Source organism: Bos indicus x Bos taurus, chromosome 1 (assembly GCF_003369695.1).
Source record: "Bos indicus x Bos taurus breed Angus x Brahman F1 hybrid chromosome 1, Bos_hybrid_MaternalHap_v2.0, whole genome shotgun sequence".
NCBI lineage: Eukaryota > Metazoa > Chordata > Mammalia > Artiodactyla > Bovidae > Bos > Bos indicus x Bos taurus.
Window position 1 is genome coordinate 138,917,193 of NC_040076.1, and position 16,594 is coordinate 138,933,786.

Genomic DNA, 16,594 nt, shown 5'->3' on the forward strand with positions numbered 1-16,594 from the left:
TGTTGACACATCAGGTCCTTCTCTGCCTCCATCTTTACATGGCCTTCTTCTTGGGGTCTCTCTGTGTCTTCACATGGCTTTCGTATAAAGACAGAAATCATTGGAATAGCGTCCACCCTAGTCCAGCATGGCCTCATCATAAGTAACTACATTGGTGAAAGTAAAAAGAGAAAGTGTTAGTTGCTCAGTCATGTCTGACTCTTTTTGACCCCAGGGATTATAGCCCACCAGGCTCCTCTGTCCATGGGATTTTCCAGGCAAGAATACGGAGTGGGTAGTAATTCCTTTCTCCACAGGATTTTCCTGACTCAGGGATTGAACCCAGGTCTCCTGCATTGCAGGTGGGTTCTTTACCATCTGAGCCACCAGGGAAGCCAATATCCCAATTTCCAAATAAGGTCATTTTCTGAGATTCTGGGTGGACATGGCTTTTGAGGGGGAAGTACAGGCTGTGTGAATTTACATGGCTGTGTTAGGCTTCTTCAGAGGCTTAACTTAAAGTCCTGTGGATGTGAGAGTGTTTTCAAACAGGTTTAAGGTGTTGAGTAATTATTTAGTGGAACTTATGGCCAGTCCCTTGGACTGCAAGGAGATCAAACCAGTCAATCCTAAAGGAAATTAACCCTAAATATTCATTGGAAAGACTGATGCTGAAGCTGAAGCTCCAATACTTTGGCCACCTGATGCAAAGAGCTGACTCATTGGAAAAGACCCTGATGCTGGGAGAGACTGAAGGCAATAGGAGTAGGGGATGGCAGAGGATGAGAGTTTAGATAGCATCACTAACTCTGTGAGCATGAATTTGAGCAAACTCCAGGAGATAGTGGAAGACAGAGGAGCCTGGTGTGCTGCAGTTCATGTGGTCACAAGGAGCTGGACACTATTTGGTGACTAAACAAGGAACAATGGTCCAGTCCAACTCTCTTGTGATTGAAGCTGGGGCTTCCCAGAGTGAGGAAAGTATTTCCTTGGTAAGGGAGGGTCCCTCCCCTGTACACCACACTCCTCTCCCCACACCCTCCAGACTGCTTGGCTTCCGGACATCTATCCAACCTGACCTGAATTTCTAAGAATTGTGGCTCTTATTAGATAAGGAAAGGGAGAAAAAGGCTTCTTGGGGTGGGGGCCAATGGTGTTGGTCAATTTTTATTTTTTAGAAATTAAAAATTTATTTATTTATTTGTCTGCACTTGGTCTTAGTTGCCTCATGGGGGATCTTTGTTGAGTCATGAGGGATCTTTTGTTGTGGTGCACGGGCTCTCTAGTTGTGGTGTGAGGGCTCAGTCGTTGAAATGTGTGGGCTCAGTTGCCTCGTGGCATGTGGGATCTTAATTCCCCAACCAGGGGTCCAACCCACAGTTCCTGCATTGCAAGGTGGATTCTTAACTACTGGGCCAGCAGAAAATTACATATAAATTTTTTTTTTAATAATTGAAAAATGAGTCTGTGTACACACAGAAAAATTAAAATGGTTCCAGAGTTGTCCACAGTGGAGATGATTCTTCCTCCCATTTTAGACCCCTCTAGTTCCTTTTTCTGCAGAGAAGGCAATGGCACCCCACTCCAGTACTCTTGCCTGGAAAATCCCATGGACGGAGGGTCCTGGTGGGCTGCAGTCCATGGGGTCGCTAGGAGTCGGACACGACTGAGCGACTTCCCTTTCACTTTTCACTTTCATGCATTGGAGAAGGAAATGGCAACCCACTCCAGTGTTCTTGTCTGGAGAATCCCGGGGACGGGGGAGCCTGGTGGGCTGCCATCTATGGGGTCGCACAGAGTCGGACACGACTGAAGTGACTTAGCAGTAGCGGTAGCAGTTCCTTTTTCTGAGGTGGGCCAGATTTATGAGCCCACCACCTGGGAAGTTACACCTGGCTCCACTCAAGAGAGCACTCTGCTTATTTTAACACTCTACTGTTGCTGTCTTGAAATTCATAATGATTTTTGAAAACGGGTTGCCTTGTTTTTATCACTTTATTTGCACTGGGCCCTGCAAATTATGTAGCCGTCCTGCTTTGACCCATCAATGTTGGTAATTTCTTGTTTGGCCTTCCATGAATTTTGTACGTATATTAACCATTGTTAGTCACTTAAAAAAATGGGAATAAACTCTATACACTTGTTCTTTTCACTTAATAACTGTATCTCAGAGGTTATTGCAGAGCTGCTCATATTCTTTTTAAAAAGCTTTTTAAAATTTTATATTGGCGTATGTAGTATGCTCAGTTGTGCCTGACTCTTTGAGACCTCATGGCCTGTAGCCACCCAGGCTCCTCTGTCCATGGGATTCTCCAGGCAGAATACTGGAGCGGGTTGCCATTTCCTTCTCCAGGGCATCTGCCTGACCCAGGAATCGAACCCATGTCTCCCGCTTTGCAGGCAGATTTTTTTTTTTTTAAACCACTGAGCCACCATGGAAGCTCAGGAGTGGGATTGGTGGGTCACATATTCTTTATTTCAATGGTTGCAAAACATTCCATTAGATATGCCATAATTAATTGCCACAGTTCTCTAACGGGAAACATTCAGGTTGTTTTCAGTTTCCCTCTGGCTCAGCCTGCAATGCAGGAGACCTGCATTCGACCCCTGGGTTGGGAAGATCCCCTGGAGAAGGAAATGGTAACCCACTCCACTATTCTTGCCTGGAAAATCCTATGGACAGAGGAACCTGGCAGGCTACAGTTCCTAGGGTTGCAAATAGTCAGACACGACTGAGAGACTTCACGTCTCTTCTCAGCTACAGACGATGCTGCAGAAGTCTCTTTACACGTACAGAACTTTGTGTTCAGTCTGGGTGTATATATAGGATAAATTCCTAGAAGATGTGCTGAGTTACAGCATATATGCATCTCATATTTCAATAGATATTAAATCTGGACTGTAGTTGCACCATTTTATATTTGGGTGTGGCTGGTTTCCTGTGACTTTGATAATACTCTATATGCAAACTTAATCAATTTGTTAGATGAAAAATGTGTTCTCACTGCTTTGACTTGGATTTCTGTCTTTATTGCAGAGGCTGAACATCTTTTCCTCTGTTTATAAGCTTTCTGTGTTTTTTTCCTATGACTTTCTACTTTTTCTGTTTGGTTCCAGGTAATGTTTATTGGCTTGTGAGAATGTTTGCTTATGATGGAAAGTAGCCCTTTCACTACCATAGATGTTGCAAATATTTCCCTATGTTTCTTATTTGTCTTTTGACTTTTTGAAGTTTTTTTTTTTTTTTCTGGAATGCAGGGCTTAACATGTATTTTCTGTAGACAGTTTATTAATATGTTTTATAGTCCCTGCACTCTATGTCTTGTTTAGAAAATCATTCAGCACTCTAATATCATTAAAGGAATCATCTCGTTTTCTTCTAGTACTTTTCTAGTGAAAGTAGAATTTTAAATCTCTTACTTTTTCTTATTTTCACTGTCCTTTTCAATTAAGACTAGTTACAGTGGGGACAATACTGAAGTCTTTTCTTTCAACCTATGTTTATCCCAGAATAAAAATTCTGTAGTTATTTTCTGCTATAGAAATAGAACTTCAAAGGCATTTCTTATTTCATTTTACTGTCATCTAGCAATGCTTTCTGTATTAACTGTGGAAGAAGAAAAGATTTCCCAACTAAGAAAAAAGACTTGTATTTTTAAGATGTGTTTTCCTATTATAAATACGGCTCTAATGAGATAAGCATACAAATGATTTTATGTTTAGCTGTTTTGAATTCTTTCTGCATTCAGAGAGGTATTAGTAGTTTTTCTTACTAGCAGCTTTGCTAAACTTGCTTTTCTGCAATCTGTGGATATTCCCAACAAAAGGGCATTAATGAGGCAGAGGACTTTGTCTGCAGAAAGTAGGTAAAATGACTATTTGTATTGTAGATTCCAATTTTAAAAAGACTCAAAGTTCTGAAGGACGTGTCAGGTTTGAAATGGCATAGTTGTTCAGTTGCTAAGTTGTCTCCGACTCTTTGCATACAACCCCATGGACTGCAGCACGCCAAGCTTCCCTGTCCTTCACTATCTCCTGGAATTTGCTCAAACTCATGTCCATTGTGTCAAGGATGCCAGCATAAATCTACTCAATATTTTGTAATAGTCTATATGAGAAAAGAATCTGAAAAAGAATGGATATATGTCTATGTATAACTGAATCCCTTTGCTATGCACCTAAAACTAACAAAGCATTGTGAACCAACTATGCTCCAATATAAAATAAAAATTAAAAACATAAAGTAATAAACCTGCTTTAAAAAAATAAAATGGCATAAATCTGAATGGTTAGCATATCTTTCCACATGATAGAAATGTTGAGCATCAGAATAAGGCTATCACTTAAGTTGACTCAATGGCCTCTGTGAATTCTCAAATGATGATGGCAGCAGCTGGAGGGGACCTCAAGGGCAAGCAGTGGCTTTCTCTGCACCAGGTCAGTGCAAGGGCTGGTGTCATGGGTGGTTCTGTGTACCATCGTGTCCCTGCCAGCCTGAATTCCTGCTGCTCTGGGCAGAACAGATGAAGATGTTATCTCGAGGGCATGGCAGACAACCTCTAGCTACAGAAAGGGGACACCGCCAGGAAGCCAGGCCCAGTGGAGGCCAGGTCACCCGCCTGGCAGAAAAATACTAACAGGAAGTGGCAGACTTGTCTGCTGATGCCAAGTTGGAGTCTGTGCATTTTCACCAATGTGAGGGTTGGAGTGCCTGCCTGGTCCTGAGCGCAGCTAAAAGGGTCTTCGACCATGCAGCAGAGAGGCAAATATGTCTGGGGACCCAGGGCTGCAAGAGAGGACAGGATGCCTGCCTGATTAGGGCAGGGGGAGGGTGTTTTCAACACACTGATGTTACTGAACACACTGTTTTATTTTTTAATATTTTTGTATGATGGCAATTTTATTATATCTTACATATAACTTTGATAGTGTACATATCAACATGTTAATAAAAATTATCTTTTGTTTTGCCATTATGGTCAAGTTTTGTTTGCTTTTTAAATTAATTAATTTGTCTATTTTTGGCCAAGCTCAGTCTTCGTTGCTGTGCACGGGCTTTCTCTAGTTGCGGCAAGCAGGGGCTACCGTCCAGTTGTGGTTCACAGGCTTCTCACTGAGGTAGCTTCTCTCGTTTCCGAGCACAAACTCTAGGCATGTGGGCTTCAGTAGTTGGTGGCACATGGGCTTAGTGGCTCTGCGGCATGTGGGATCTTCCCAACTAGGAACAGGGATCCAACTGGTGTTCCCTGATTGGCAGGCAGATTTTCAAATACTGGACAACCAGGGAAGTCCTTCTTCTTTTTTTTTTTTTTTTTAAATTTTATAGAAGTGTAGTTGAGTTACAATGTTGTGTTAGTGTCTGGTATGTAACAAAGTGATTCAGTTATACATATATTTGTTTTCATATTCCTTTCCATTATGGTTTATCACAGGATATTGAATGTAGTTCCCTGTACTATAACTACTACTTGACTACTTGTTAGTAATTCAGTTCAGTTCATCACTCAGTCGTGTCCGACTCTTTGCGACTCCATGAATCGCAGCACGCCAGGCCTCCCTGTCCATCACCAACTCCTGGAGTTCACTCAAACTCACATCCATCGAGTCAGTGATGCCATCCAGCCATCTCATCCTCTGTCGTCCCCTTCTCCTCCTGCCCCCAATCTCTCCCAGCATCAGAGTCTTTTCCAGTGAGTCAACTCTTTGCATGAGGTGGCCAAAGTACTGGAGTTTCAGCCTTAGCATCATTCCTTCCAAAGAAATCCCAGGGCTGATCTCCTTTAGAATGGACTGGTTGGATCTCCTTGCAGTCCAAGGGACTCTCAAGAGTCTCCTCCAACACCACAGTTCAAAAGCATCAATTCTTTGGCGCTCAGCCTTCTTCACAATCCAACTCTCACATCCATACATGACCACAGGAAAAACCATAGCCTTGACTAGACGGACCTTTGTTGGCAAAGTAATGTCTCTGCTTTTCAATATGCTATCTAGGTTGGTCATAACTTTCCTTCCAGGGAGTAAGCATCTTTTAATTTCATGGCTGCAGTTGCCATCTGCAGTGATTTTGGAGCCCAAAAAAATAGTCTTTTCCCCATCTATTTCCCATGAAGTGATGGGACCAGATGCCAAGATCTTCGTTTTCTGAATGTTGAACTTTAAGCCAACTTTTTCACTCTCCACTTTCACTTTCATCAAGAGGCTTTTGAGTTCCTCTTCACTTTCTGCCATAAGGGTGGTGTCATCTGCATATCTGAGGTGACTGATATTTCTCCCAGCAATCTTGATTCCAGCTTGTGTTTCTTCCAGTCCAGCGTTTCTCATGATGTACTCTGCATATAAGTTAAATAAGCAGGGTGACAATATACAGCCTTGACGTACTCCTTTTCCTATTTGGAACCAGTCTGTTGTTCCATGTCCAGTTCTAACTGTTGCTTCCTGACCTGCATACAGATTTCTCAAGAGGCAGGTCAAATGGTCTGGTATTCCCATCTCTTGAAGAATTTTCCACATTATCAACACGGAAATCAGATTGATTATATTCTTTGCAGCCAAAGATGGAGAAGCTCTATACAATCAACAAAAACAAGACCAGGAGCTGACTGTGGCTCAGATCATGAACTCCTTATTACCAAATTCAGACTTAAATTGAAGAAAGTAGGGAAAACCACTAGACCATTCAGGTATGACGTAAATCAAATCCTTTATGATTATACACTGAAAGTGAGAAATAGATTTAAGGGCCTAGATCTGATAGAGTGCCTGATGAACTATGAAATGAGGTTCGTGATATTGTACAGGAGACAGGGATCAAGACCATCCCCATGGAAAAGAAATGCAAAAAAGCAAAATGGCTGTCTGGGGAGGCCTTACAAATAGCTGTGAAAAGAAGAGAAGCAAAAAGCAAAGGAGAAAATGAAAGATATAAGCATCTGAATGCAGAGTTCCAAAGAATAGCAAGAAGAGATAGGAAAGCCTTCCTCAGTGATCAATGCAAAGAAATAGAGGAAAACAACAGAATGGGAAAGACTAGAGATCTCTTCAAGAAAATTAAAGATACCAAGGGAACATTTCATGCAAAGATGGGCTCGATAAAGTATTATACATTAGTTTAATATATATAAATATATATTAGTTATATATATCGGAGAAGGCAATGGCACCCCACTCCAGTACTCTTGCCTGGAAAATCCCATGGATGGAGGAGCCTGGTAGGCTGTAGTCCATGGGGTCCCTAGGAGTCGGACATGACTGAGCGACTTCCCTTTCACTTTTCACTTTCATGCACTGGAGAAGGAAATGGCAACCCACTCCAGTGTTCTTGCCTGGAGAATCCCAGGGATGGGGGAGCCTGGTGGGCTTCCGTCTATGGGGTCACACAGTGTCAGACACGACTGAAGCGACTTAGCAGTTATATATATACATGTTATATATATATATATATATATATACACACACACATATATACACACACATATGTACAGGCTTATATATATATATATGTATAAGCACACACACACACACATATATATATGTTGTTAAGAGCAAAAAATTGTGAAATCCATCCAAAATTTAGCAAGAGATATCTGGGAAAATTTGCATGTTAGTGAGAGACTTTATTTTCTTGGGCTCCAAAATCACTGTGGATGGTGACTGCAGCCATGAAATTAAAAGACGCTTGCTCCTTGGAAGAAAAGGTATGACAAACCTAGACAGCATATTAAAAAGCAGAGACATTACTTTGCAACAAAGTTCCATCTAGTCAAAGCTATGGTTTTTCCAGTAGTCATGTACAGGTGTGAGAGCTGGACCATAAAGAAAGCTGAGTGCTGAAGAATTCATGTTTTTGAACTGTGGTGTTGGAGAAGACTTTGGAAAATCCCTTGGACTGCAAGGAGATCAAACCAGTCCATCCTAAAGGAAATCAGTCCTTGATATTCATTGGTAGGACCAATGCTGAAGCTGAAGCTCCAATACTTTTGGCCTCCTGATGTGAAGAGCTGACTGATTGGAAAAGACCCTGACGTTGGGAAAGATTGAAGGCAGAAGGAGAAGGGGGTTGGCAGAGGATGAGATGGTTGAGTAACATCACTGACTCAATGGACATGAATTTGAGCAAATTCCAGGAAATAGTGTAGAACAGAGGAGCCTGTGTGCTGCAGTCCATGGGGTCACAAACAGGCAGACATGACTTAGTGACTGAACAATGACAACTTACTAGTACTACTACTACTAATGCATCCTATCATGTAATCTTTAGCAACAACTAGTAAGTGTGTGTTCTGGGAATCAATGAGTATTTTTAATACCAAAGACTCACTCAGAGTATGTGATATTTCCCTTAAGATATGAGGCAGCTTACAAAAATACATTCAGTACAAAAGAAGAAAATAATCACAGAGAATCAGGGTGACAGGTAGGAAAAAAGCAAAGCTTTGGATAAGATGAACACACAGGAATTACATAAAATTTTCTTCTTAACATAGGTGGACTGTCTTTGGTTTTAAACTCTTAGCACATGTCAGGAGAGGGTAGGCAGTAGCAAGACTGCCAATGTATGTTTGAGTCTTGTCAGTAATTCCTGAGCCGGGATACTCCGTGTGTGTGTGTTCTCACTATACTATAACAGGCACAATGAAGGCGTGTAAAAACAAATGTAAACTTCATGGTTCAATTTCCCAAATTTGGGGATTTATCATCTTTGGCAAAGCGAATAAGCTTTTGTGTTAGCTCCTCACTTTATGACTAATAAATAAGAAAGATTAACTTAGGTCAATGTACTGACTCACAAGTGTGTATTGGGTTTAATCATTCTTTTTCTTTGCTTCAAGGATTTTGACTCTTTCTTTTCTGCAAAAGAAGAGAATATTATTTATTCCTTCCTTGGCTTGGCTCCCCCTCCAGGCTCAAAGGTAAGCTTGAGCACCCCCATGGGGTTCGATATAGGTCATAAGTGAGGATAAGATCAGCATCCGAGACTGTTAAATAAATAATGATCTTTAAATTAACATGATTGCAATATACTTCTTTTTCTTATGCAGAGATATGCATGGGTTCTACTGAAACATATTTCAGAACTATACTTTTATTATTTTTGAGGTTTATACCTAGTTATAATAAGTTTTACAATACCTAAGTTAAGAAATATTGCATTCAATAATTTTAAGGGTGTTAATTGAATATGTAAAAATATAAATTCTCAGGTTATATCTATGAAATTATTTTGTTGTGAATTTTTCACAACAGCTTATGTTAGTTAATTTTATAGTGATATATACTCTTCTATTATTTCTGTTTAAAATAAATTGAATTTTGCCTTTTTGTATCTGGTAAGGAGGGAAAAAGTATGATCTAGACTCGTAAATAAATTTCATAAGGTTCCCCCCCCCCTCTGGTGTTGTTTCATCTTTAATTATGTATTAATATCATTGAAATAAAGAATTATGCTAATAAAACAAGTACCATGAATTTGAATGTTTGATGGAGATCATCTGGCTTTATTCTTTACTTTCATTGAAACCCTTACCTCTACCAAGCATCTCATACATGACATAGATACAAGACAAGCACACATTTATCTAATTCATTTATTTCTTAGTTAATTTGTTTGTGCCCTGCTTCATTTCAAAAGAGATTTTTGTGAAAGTTAATTCTTGCACAAGTAAATTCTGAGCTCCCCTGAAAGGATTACCTTACAGAGATGGGTGTGTCTCAGAGGCATGTGGGTGTGCTGTCTTCCATGTGTCTGCATTCTTTAGGTAATAATGCCTGAGGTCTCTTTTATGAAGTTTAACAGATTCTGTCTCCAAATGGTAATGTAGATTTCCCAGATGGCTAATGGTTCTATAGGAGGATAAAGCCTCCTGTTAAGATAATGAAACACCTTTCTGGCTTTGGTCAACTTAAATGCAACATATTTCATACATTTTATTAACAGCTTAAAAAAAGTGCTAAAAGTTATTACACACAATTCAATCTTTTTTATTTGATGAAAGAGTTTGTTAACGGAGTCACATTAGTTTAGCTAGTATGTTTAAGAGATGGTGCCTTAGTGTTAGGATATATTTCTTGGTGGGGACACTCAGGTCCCTGGGATCTTGAAAAGGAGAGGAAGAGTGGAGGGAAGAGTGTTTCAGGGAAAGGTAAGAGCAAGTGCAAAGGCCCTGAGGCAGCATAGAGCTTGGAGAAGACCTGCTTGATGGCCATGAGGCCTGAGTCCCTGGAGTGAGGGGAACAGATACATGGGATGCAGGGGTGGCAAGTGAGCAGCCTGTGGCTTACTGGGGTGCTCTGGAGTCTATCTTAGGTGTGTGAAGACATAAGGGTTTTCAAGCAGAGGAATAAAGTGATCTTATTTCCTTCTTAGAACTCTTTTGACTACAACAGGATGAATGGATTGAAGTGGGATGAATGACTACAGATGTCCTGGTGGCTTGGATTAGGGTGGTGGGGATAGAATGGTACAGAAGTGGATGACTTTAGTGCCTGTTCTGAAGGAAGAATGCTGGTAAGAATTGCTGATGGACTGAATCAGCAATGAGCATGTTGGACAGCAAAGAGATGTATTGCAGGCAGATTCTTTACCATTTGAGCCACCACAAAGGGACCCCACTATTTGCAGCGCAGTTTGAGCTAGAACCTTCATTGCTGTCACTATTGCTCAGTGGTTATGTGTGTGCACCCTGGCAAAGTCCTTCAAGTCTCCTTTGGGAAGACAGACACTTGATGATTTATGGAAATGATATTATTTGTCACAGTATCATTTTGTAGTAAACAACATCGTGGAGAAGTGTCAGCAAAGAAATCAATCTTGCTCAAGCTAAAAATAGACATTCTTGACTATTGTGGAGAAAATGTATACTTATAAAATGATATTCAGCATTATAAGCAGCATTATTGCTTGCAGAACTGGTTTTTTGTCTTAAGCAGGCTGTTCCAGGCCAAGTACAGGGCTGGTTTTCCTAAGAGAGCTTTGTGAGTAAGCACTGTCCCTGTAAAGTCAACCTTAGTTCTTCACATATCTGATTCAATGAGCATCATTCTTCTATTTTATTTTTAATTGAAGTATAGTCGATTTACAATGTTGTGCCAATCTCTGCTGCAAAGTGACCTAGGTATATACATATCTGCATTATTTTAAAATGTTCCTTTCCATTACGGTTTATCCCCAGAGATTGGATATAGTTTCCTGTGCTATACAGTAGGACCTTGTTGTTTCTCCATTCTCAATGTAATAGTTTGCATCAACCAGCCCCAAACTCCCAGTCCATCCCTTTCCCCCCTCTCTCTCTGCCTTGGCAACCACAACCCTGATCTCTAGGTCTGTGAGTCTATTCTTGTTTTGTAGGTAGGTTCATTCTTTTTTATGGCCGAGTAGTATTCTACTGTATATATGCACCACATCATTATCCATTCATCTATCAATGGACATTTGATAGGTTTAGGTTGTTTCCATGTCTTGACTATTGTGAATAGTGCTGTTATAAACATAGGGGTGCATGTATCTTTTTGAATTATAGTTTTGTCTGGGTATATGCCCAGAAGTGGGATCATATGATAATTCTATTTTTAGTTTTCTGAGGAATCTCCATACTGTTTTTTGAGGAACCTCCATACTGTTTTCTGTAGTGGCCACACTAACTTGCATTCCCACCAACAGTGTAGGAGAGTTCCCTTTTCTCCAGACTATCTCCAGCATTTGTAATTTGTAGACTTTTCAGTGGTGGCCATTCTGACCCCTGTGAGGTGGTACCTTGCAGTTTTGATTTGCATCTCTCTGATAATTAGTAATGTTGAGCTAAATAATTAGTAATTTTTTCATGTGCCTACTGGTCATCTGTACATTTTCTTTTGAGAGTGTCTATTAAGGTCTTATACCCATTTTTCAATTAAGTTGTCCATATATTTTGGAGATTAAGCCCTTGTCAACTGTATCATTTGCAAATATTTTCTCCTATTTTATAGGTTGTCTTTTTTTTTAAATTTCCTTTCCTGAGAAAAAGCTTATAAGTTTGGTTAGGTTCCATTTGTTTATTTTTGTTTTTATTTCTATTGCCTTGGGAGGCCAACCCAAGACATTTATATGATTTATGTCAGAGAATGTTTTGCCTATGCTCAGTGAGCCTCATCCTTAATAACACAGAAGCAAGGCTTTGGTTGCATAACCAGTTTCCAATTATGCCTTCGTAACAAGGAATATACATTCTTACTGAACCTAGGCAAATAACTATATTGTAAAAAGTAAAAAGATTCAATTAGAATTTTTGAATTCTGGAGGAATCAGAGAGAATGTTATTTACAAATGTTTGATTTCAATGTACAAAAGTAGCATCTACTACAATGTCAAAATTTATAAAATACTTAAGAGAAAAAACAGGGCTTCCTTACACATCCAGAAAATAAAACATTAAAAAAAATCAACAATATTCCAAGCAAAAACTACAGTCATACCTCATTGATTCATTCTGTTCTATGTAATTAGCTCTTAATTCCACTGGATCCGAGTTTAGAAGCCTCAGGAATCCATCTACATCTCAACTAGAATTTTGGAAATTCTGACTCAGTCCAGTCATATGGTCTCTAACTGATGCTATCAGAAGCCTCTACTCCACAGCACTCGACGTAAAATCCTTTTCTGTGGCACTCTGAGTAGTCATTCTACATAGTAGATTAAGCACGATGGTTTGTAGCTGATTACAAAGGCTTTCAGGGAAGCTAAGAAAAATATCTGTGTGTGACAAAAGACTTAAAAAACTTAAAATGACTGTGGTTAATTCATTACTGTTCATTTTCAAATTTGAAAGACTTGATGAGAATTATGATAAAAATAGTGCACCTGGTAGGAAATTTTGTTATATATGCTAACAAAGAGCCAGCAGAAAAAGAAATTAAGAAAACAATTCCATTGCAATTGCAGCAAAAAGTAAAATACCTAAGAATACATTTGAGCAAAGGGGTGCATTACCTATGCACTGAGAACAGTAAGACATTGTTGGAAGAAATCGAATAAATAATAAATGGAATAAATAAATAAATGGAAAGATATTCTGTGTTCATGGATTGGAAGAATTAATGTGGAATCTATAAATTTTTTGACCAAATTTAGGAAGATTTTAGCCATTATAGTTTCAAATATTATTTCTGCCCCATTTTTTCTCATCTCCCCTTCTGACAGTCTAACTCCATATATTTTAAGTCTTTTGTCATTATCCTATATTTCCTTTATTTCCCTGAAGCTTCTTTTTAACCCTTGTTTTTCTCCAGTCTTCAAATTGTATAATTTCTGTTTGTCTATCTTTAAGTTTACTTACTTTTTCCTCTGTCATCTTTATTTTGCATTTAGTCTAGTGACGCTTAAATTTCAGATATTGTACTTTTTTTTACATTCTAGAATGTCCCATTTGTTTGCTGTTTACAGTTTTTATTTCTCTGCTGGTATTTCCAATTGTTTCATCACTGTAGGAATATTTTCCTTTACATCTTTGAGTATAGTCTTATTAAGTTAAGTTGCTCGCTCAGTCATGTCCAACTCTTTGCGACCCCGTGGACTGTAGCCCACCAGGCTCCTCCGTCCATGGGATTCTCCAGGCATGAATACTGGAGTGGGTTGCCGTTTCCTTCTCCAGGGGATCTTCCTGATCCAGGGATCAAACCCAGGTCTCCCGCATTGTAGGCAGATGCTTTAACCTCTGAGCCACCAGGGAAGCCCATAGTCTTATTAGCTGCTTTTAAAATTCCTTGTCTGCTAATTCCGACATCTGGCTTCTTTCTGGATTCAGTCTCTATTCTTTTTTCTTTTTGGGGATGGGTCACATTTTCCTTGTTCTTTATACTTCAAGGGTTTTGGATACTTGGACATAGTGAATATTGTGTTGTGCAGACTGTATTTTGTTATATTCCTCTGAAAAATGTTGATTTTTTTTGGCTTCAGTAGGGCATTTACTTTGTTGTACTCAGATTGCAAACACTATGTTTCTAGTAGCAGCTTAAATCTGAATTACTTTTTCTTTAGCTGAAACCAGTCATATGCACACATTATTCTGGGCTCAGTTGAGGATTTTGGCAGAGTTTATAAACAGAATTTGGGGCCCTCTCCATTTGCCTCTCTCCTGTCCAAGATTCTGTCTTGATTTTCCAGGGGCTGTGGTTGCCCCAAATTCAGGTTTTTTGATTTTTCAGACAAGAAAAAAAAAAACCTGTGAATTTGCTGTTGTGGTTTTATGTTTCTCACAAGATTTGCTTACTTTCAGGTTCAAGCCTTGAGAATGGCAACTTACTCGGTGCTATTCCTACTTTCTTAAAAAATATTAAAAAAAAAATTACTGCTCAGTAGTGTTAACTATATTTACATTGCAGTGCAAAAGACCTCCGGGACTTTTCATTTTGTAAGACTGAAAGTCTTATATTCATAATACTCCCCATTTTTCCTTATTCTCAGTCCCTAGTAACCACCATTTTTCTTTTTGTTTCTGTGAATTTTTCCATTTTAGACTCCTCATATGAGTGAAATCAAATGGTAGTTGTCTTTTTGTGACAGGCTTGTGTCAGGATTTTCTTTTTTTTTTTAAGGCTGAATAACATTCCATTATATATTCCATTCACCCACTGATGGTATTTGGATTGTCTCCAGTTCTTAGCCTTTGTTAATAATGTGGCTGTGAGCATAAGGGTACAAATCATTCTCATCTTTCAAGTGTCAACTTCCTCTTGAATCATCTAGCTTTTTATTTTTCCTTTAACTTATGTCTTATAGAAAATTTGTTCTTTAAATTTCACCTAGAGTTTATAATCATTGTCTGTTTGAGTGTCTGTAGAAGATTACTTTCCTATAACAGAATTACAGTCGTCAGTGAAATTAGATTTTAGTGAAGATTGAGATATGTTATTTATAACAATAAAACAATAACTCAAAGAAAACTTGAAATGAAGGGCATAAACGAAAAGAAAGCGGGAATATTGGCTCTCAGATGAATTAAAGACCAAAAGTGATAATGAAGTAAAAGAGGTATTATATAAAGAAAAATGGTAAAAATATATGAAGAAAATATAGTAGTCATGGATCTTTGTGGATCATAGTACATGGCGGTCAAATACATAAACCAGAAACCCCTAGAGAAAACTTGTTAAAAACATACCTTTCAATACATACATTGCATTTCTTACATATTAGGTACTCTTTTAAGCATACAAACAAATGTAATTAGCAAAATTAATTTTTAAAAAATCTTAAAATTAAAAAAAAGTCTTCCAGTTTTATTGGGATATAATTGACATATAGTGCTAGAATTTAATGTATACAGCATAATCATTTACATGCATCATGAAATGAACCACAGTAAGTTTAGTGAACATCCATTATTTTGTATAGATACCAAATTGAAGAACTAGAAAAGAAATTGTTTTCCTTGTCTGAGAATTCTTAGGATTTACTCTTTTAACATTTTTCATATATAACACACAGCTATGTTAATTATATTATCATGTTGTATAATACATCTATAGTTCTTATTTATCTTGTCATTGGAAATTTGTACGTTTTGTCCATCATCATCCGGTTCACTTCTCCCCACCCCCTGCCTCTGGTAAACACATTTTTTTCCCCTATGAGTTTGTTTATTTGTTTTTGAAATATAATTAACCAACAACACTACATTAGTTCCCATTGTACAACATAGTGATTCATTATTTCAGGACGTTTCAAAATGATCACCATAATAAATCTAGTTACCATACAAAGATATTACATAATTATTGACTGTATTCCCTATATTGTATATTTCATAACAGTGATTCATCAATTTTGTGACTTAAAGTGTGTATGTCTTAATCTCCCTCAGTTGTTTATTTCCTCCCTCCATCCTTCTCCACTCTGGCAACCACTACATATTTATGACTCTGCTTCTGTTTGGTTATGTTTGTTCATTTGTTTTGCTTTTTAGATTCCACATATGAATGGTATCATACAGTACTTGTCTTTTTCTGTCTGACTTATTTCAGTTAGCGTAATACCCTCTAGGTCCATCCATGCACTTGCAAATTCCATTCTTTTATATGTGTGTGTTGTGTGTTAGTTGCTCAGTCATGTCCAGCTCTTTGGGACCCCATGGACTGTAGCCCACTGGGCTTCTGTGTCCATGGGATTCTCCAGGCAAGTATACATAGGAGTGGATCACCATTCCCTTCTCCAGAGGATCTTCCCCACCCAGGGATCAAGCCTGGTCTCCTGCATAGAAGACAAATTCTTTACCATATGGGCTACAGGGAAGTCCTAATTATTTTTATATGATGCTATAATATTCCACATATATATGGAATATATATATATATATATATATATATATATATATATACATAATATCTTCTTTATTTACTCACCTATTTAAGAACACTTAGGTTGCTTTGATATTTTGGCTATTGTAAATAATGCTGCAATGAACATTGAAGTGCATATATTTTTTCAGATTAGTGTTTTCATGTTCTTCAGATAAATACTCAGGAGTACCACTGATGGATAGTATGGCAGTTCTATCTTGAATTTTTTGAGGACTCACCATACTTTCTTCCCTAGTAGCTGTAACAATTTGCATTTTTGTCAATGGTGCATGAGGGTTCTCTTTTC

At 38.5% G+C, this 16,594-nt stretch overlaps 1 protein-coding gene across 2 annotated transcripts in view; it reads left to right on the forward strand.

Moving 5' to 3' along the window:
* LOC113895360 (SH3 domain-binding glutamic acid-rich protein-like) overlaps nt 1-16,594 on the forward strand; it is a 72,360-nt gene that overhangs the window by 10,396 nt on the left and 45,370 nt on the right. Inside the window, exon 3 of one of the 2 annotated variants that reach the window (XM_027546488.1) lies at nt 8,808-8,888. The exons of the other annotated variant lie outside the window; for it this stretch is intronic. Within the exon in view, the coding sequence (XP_027402289.1) occupies nt 8,808-8,888 (81 nt within the window). The remainder of the gene's footprint in view (nt 1-8,807; nt 8,889-16,594) is intronic. 2 annotated transcript variants of the gene reach the window in all.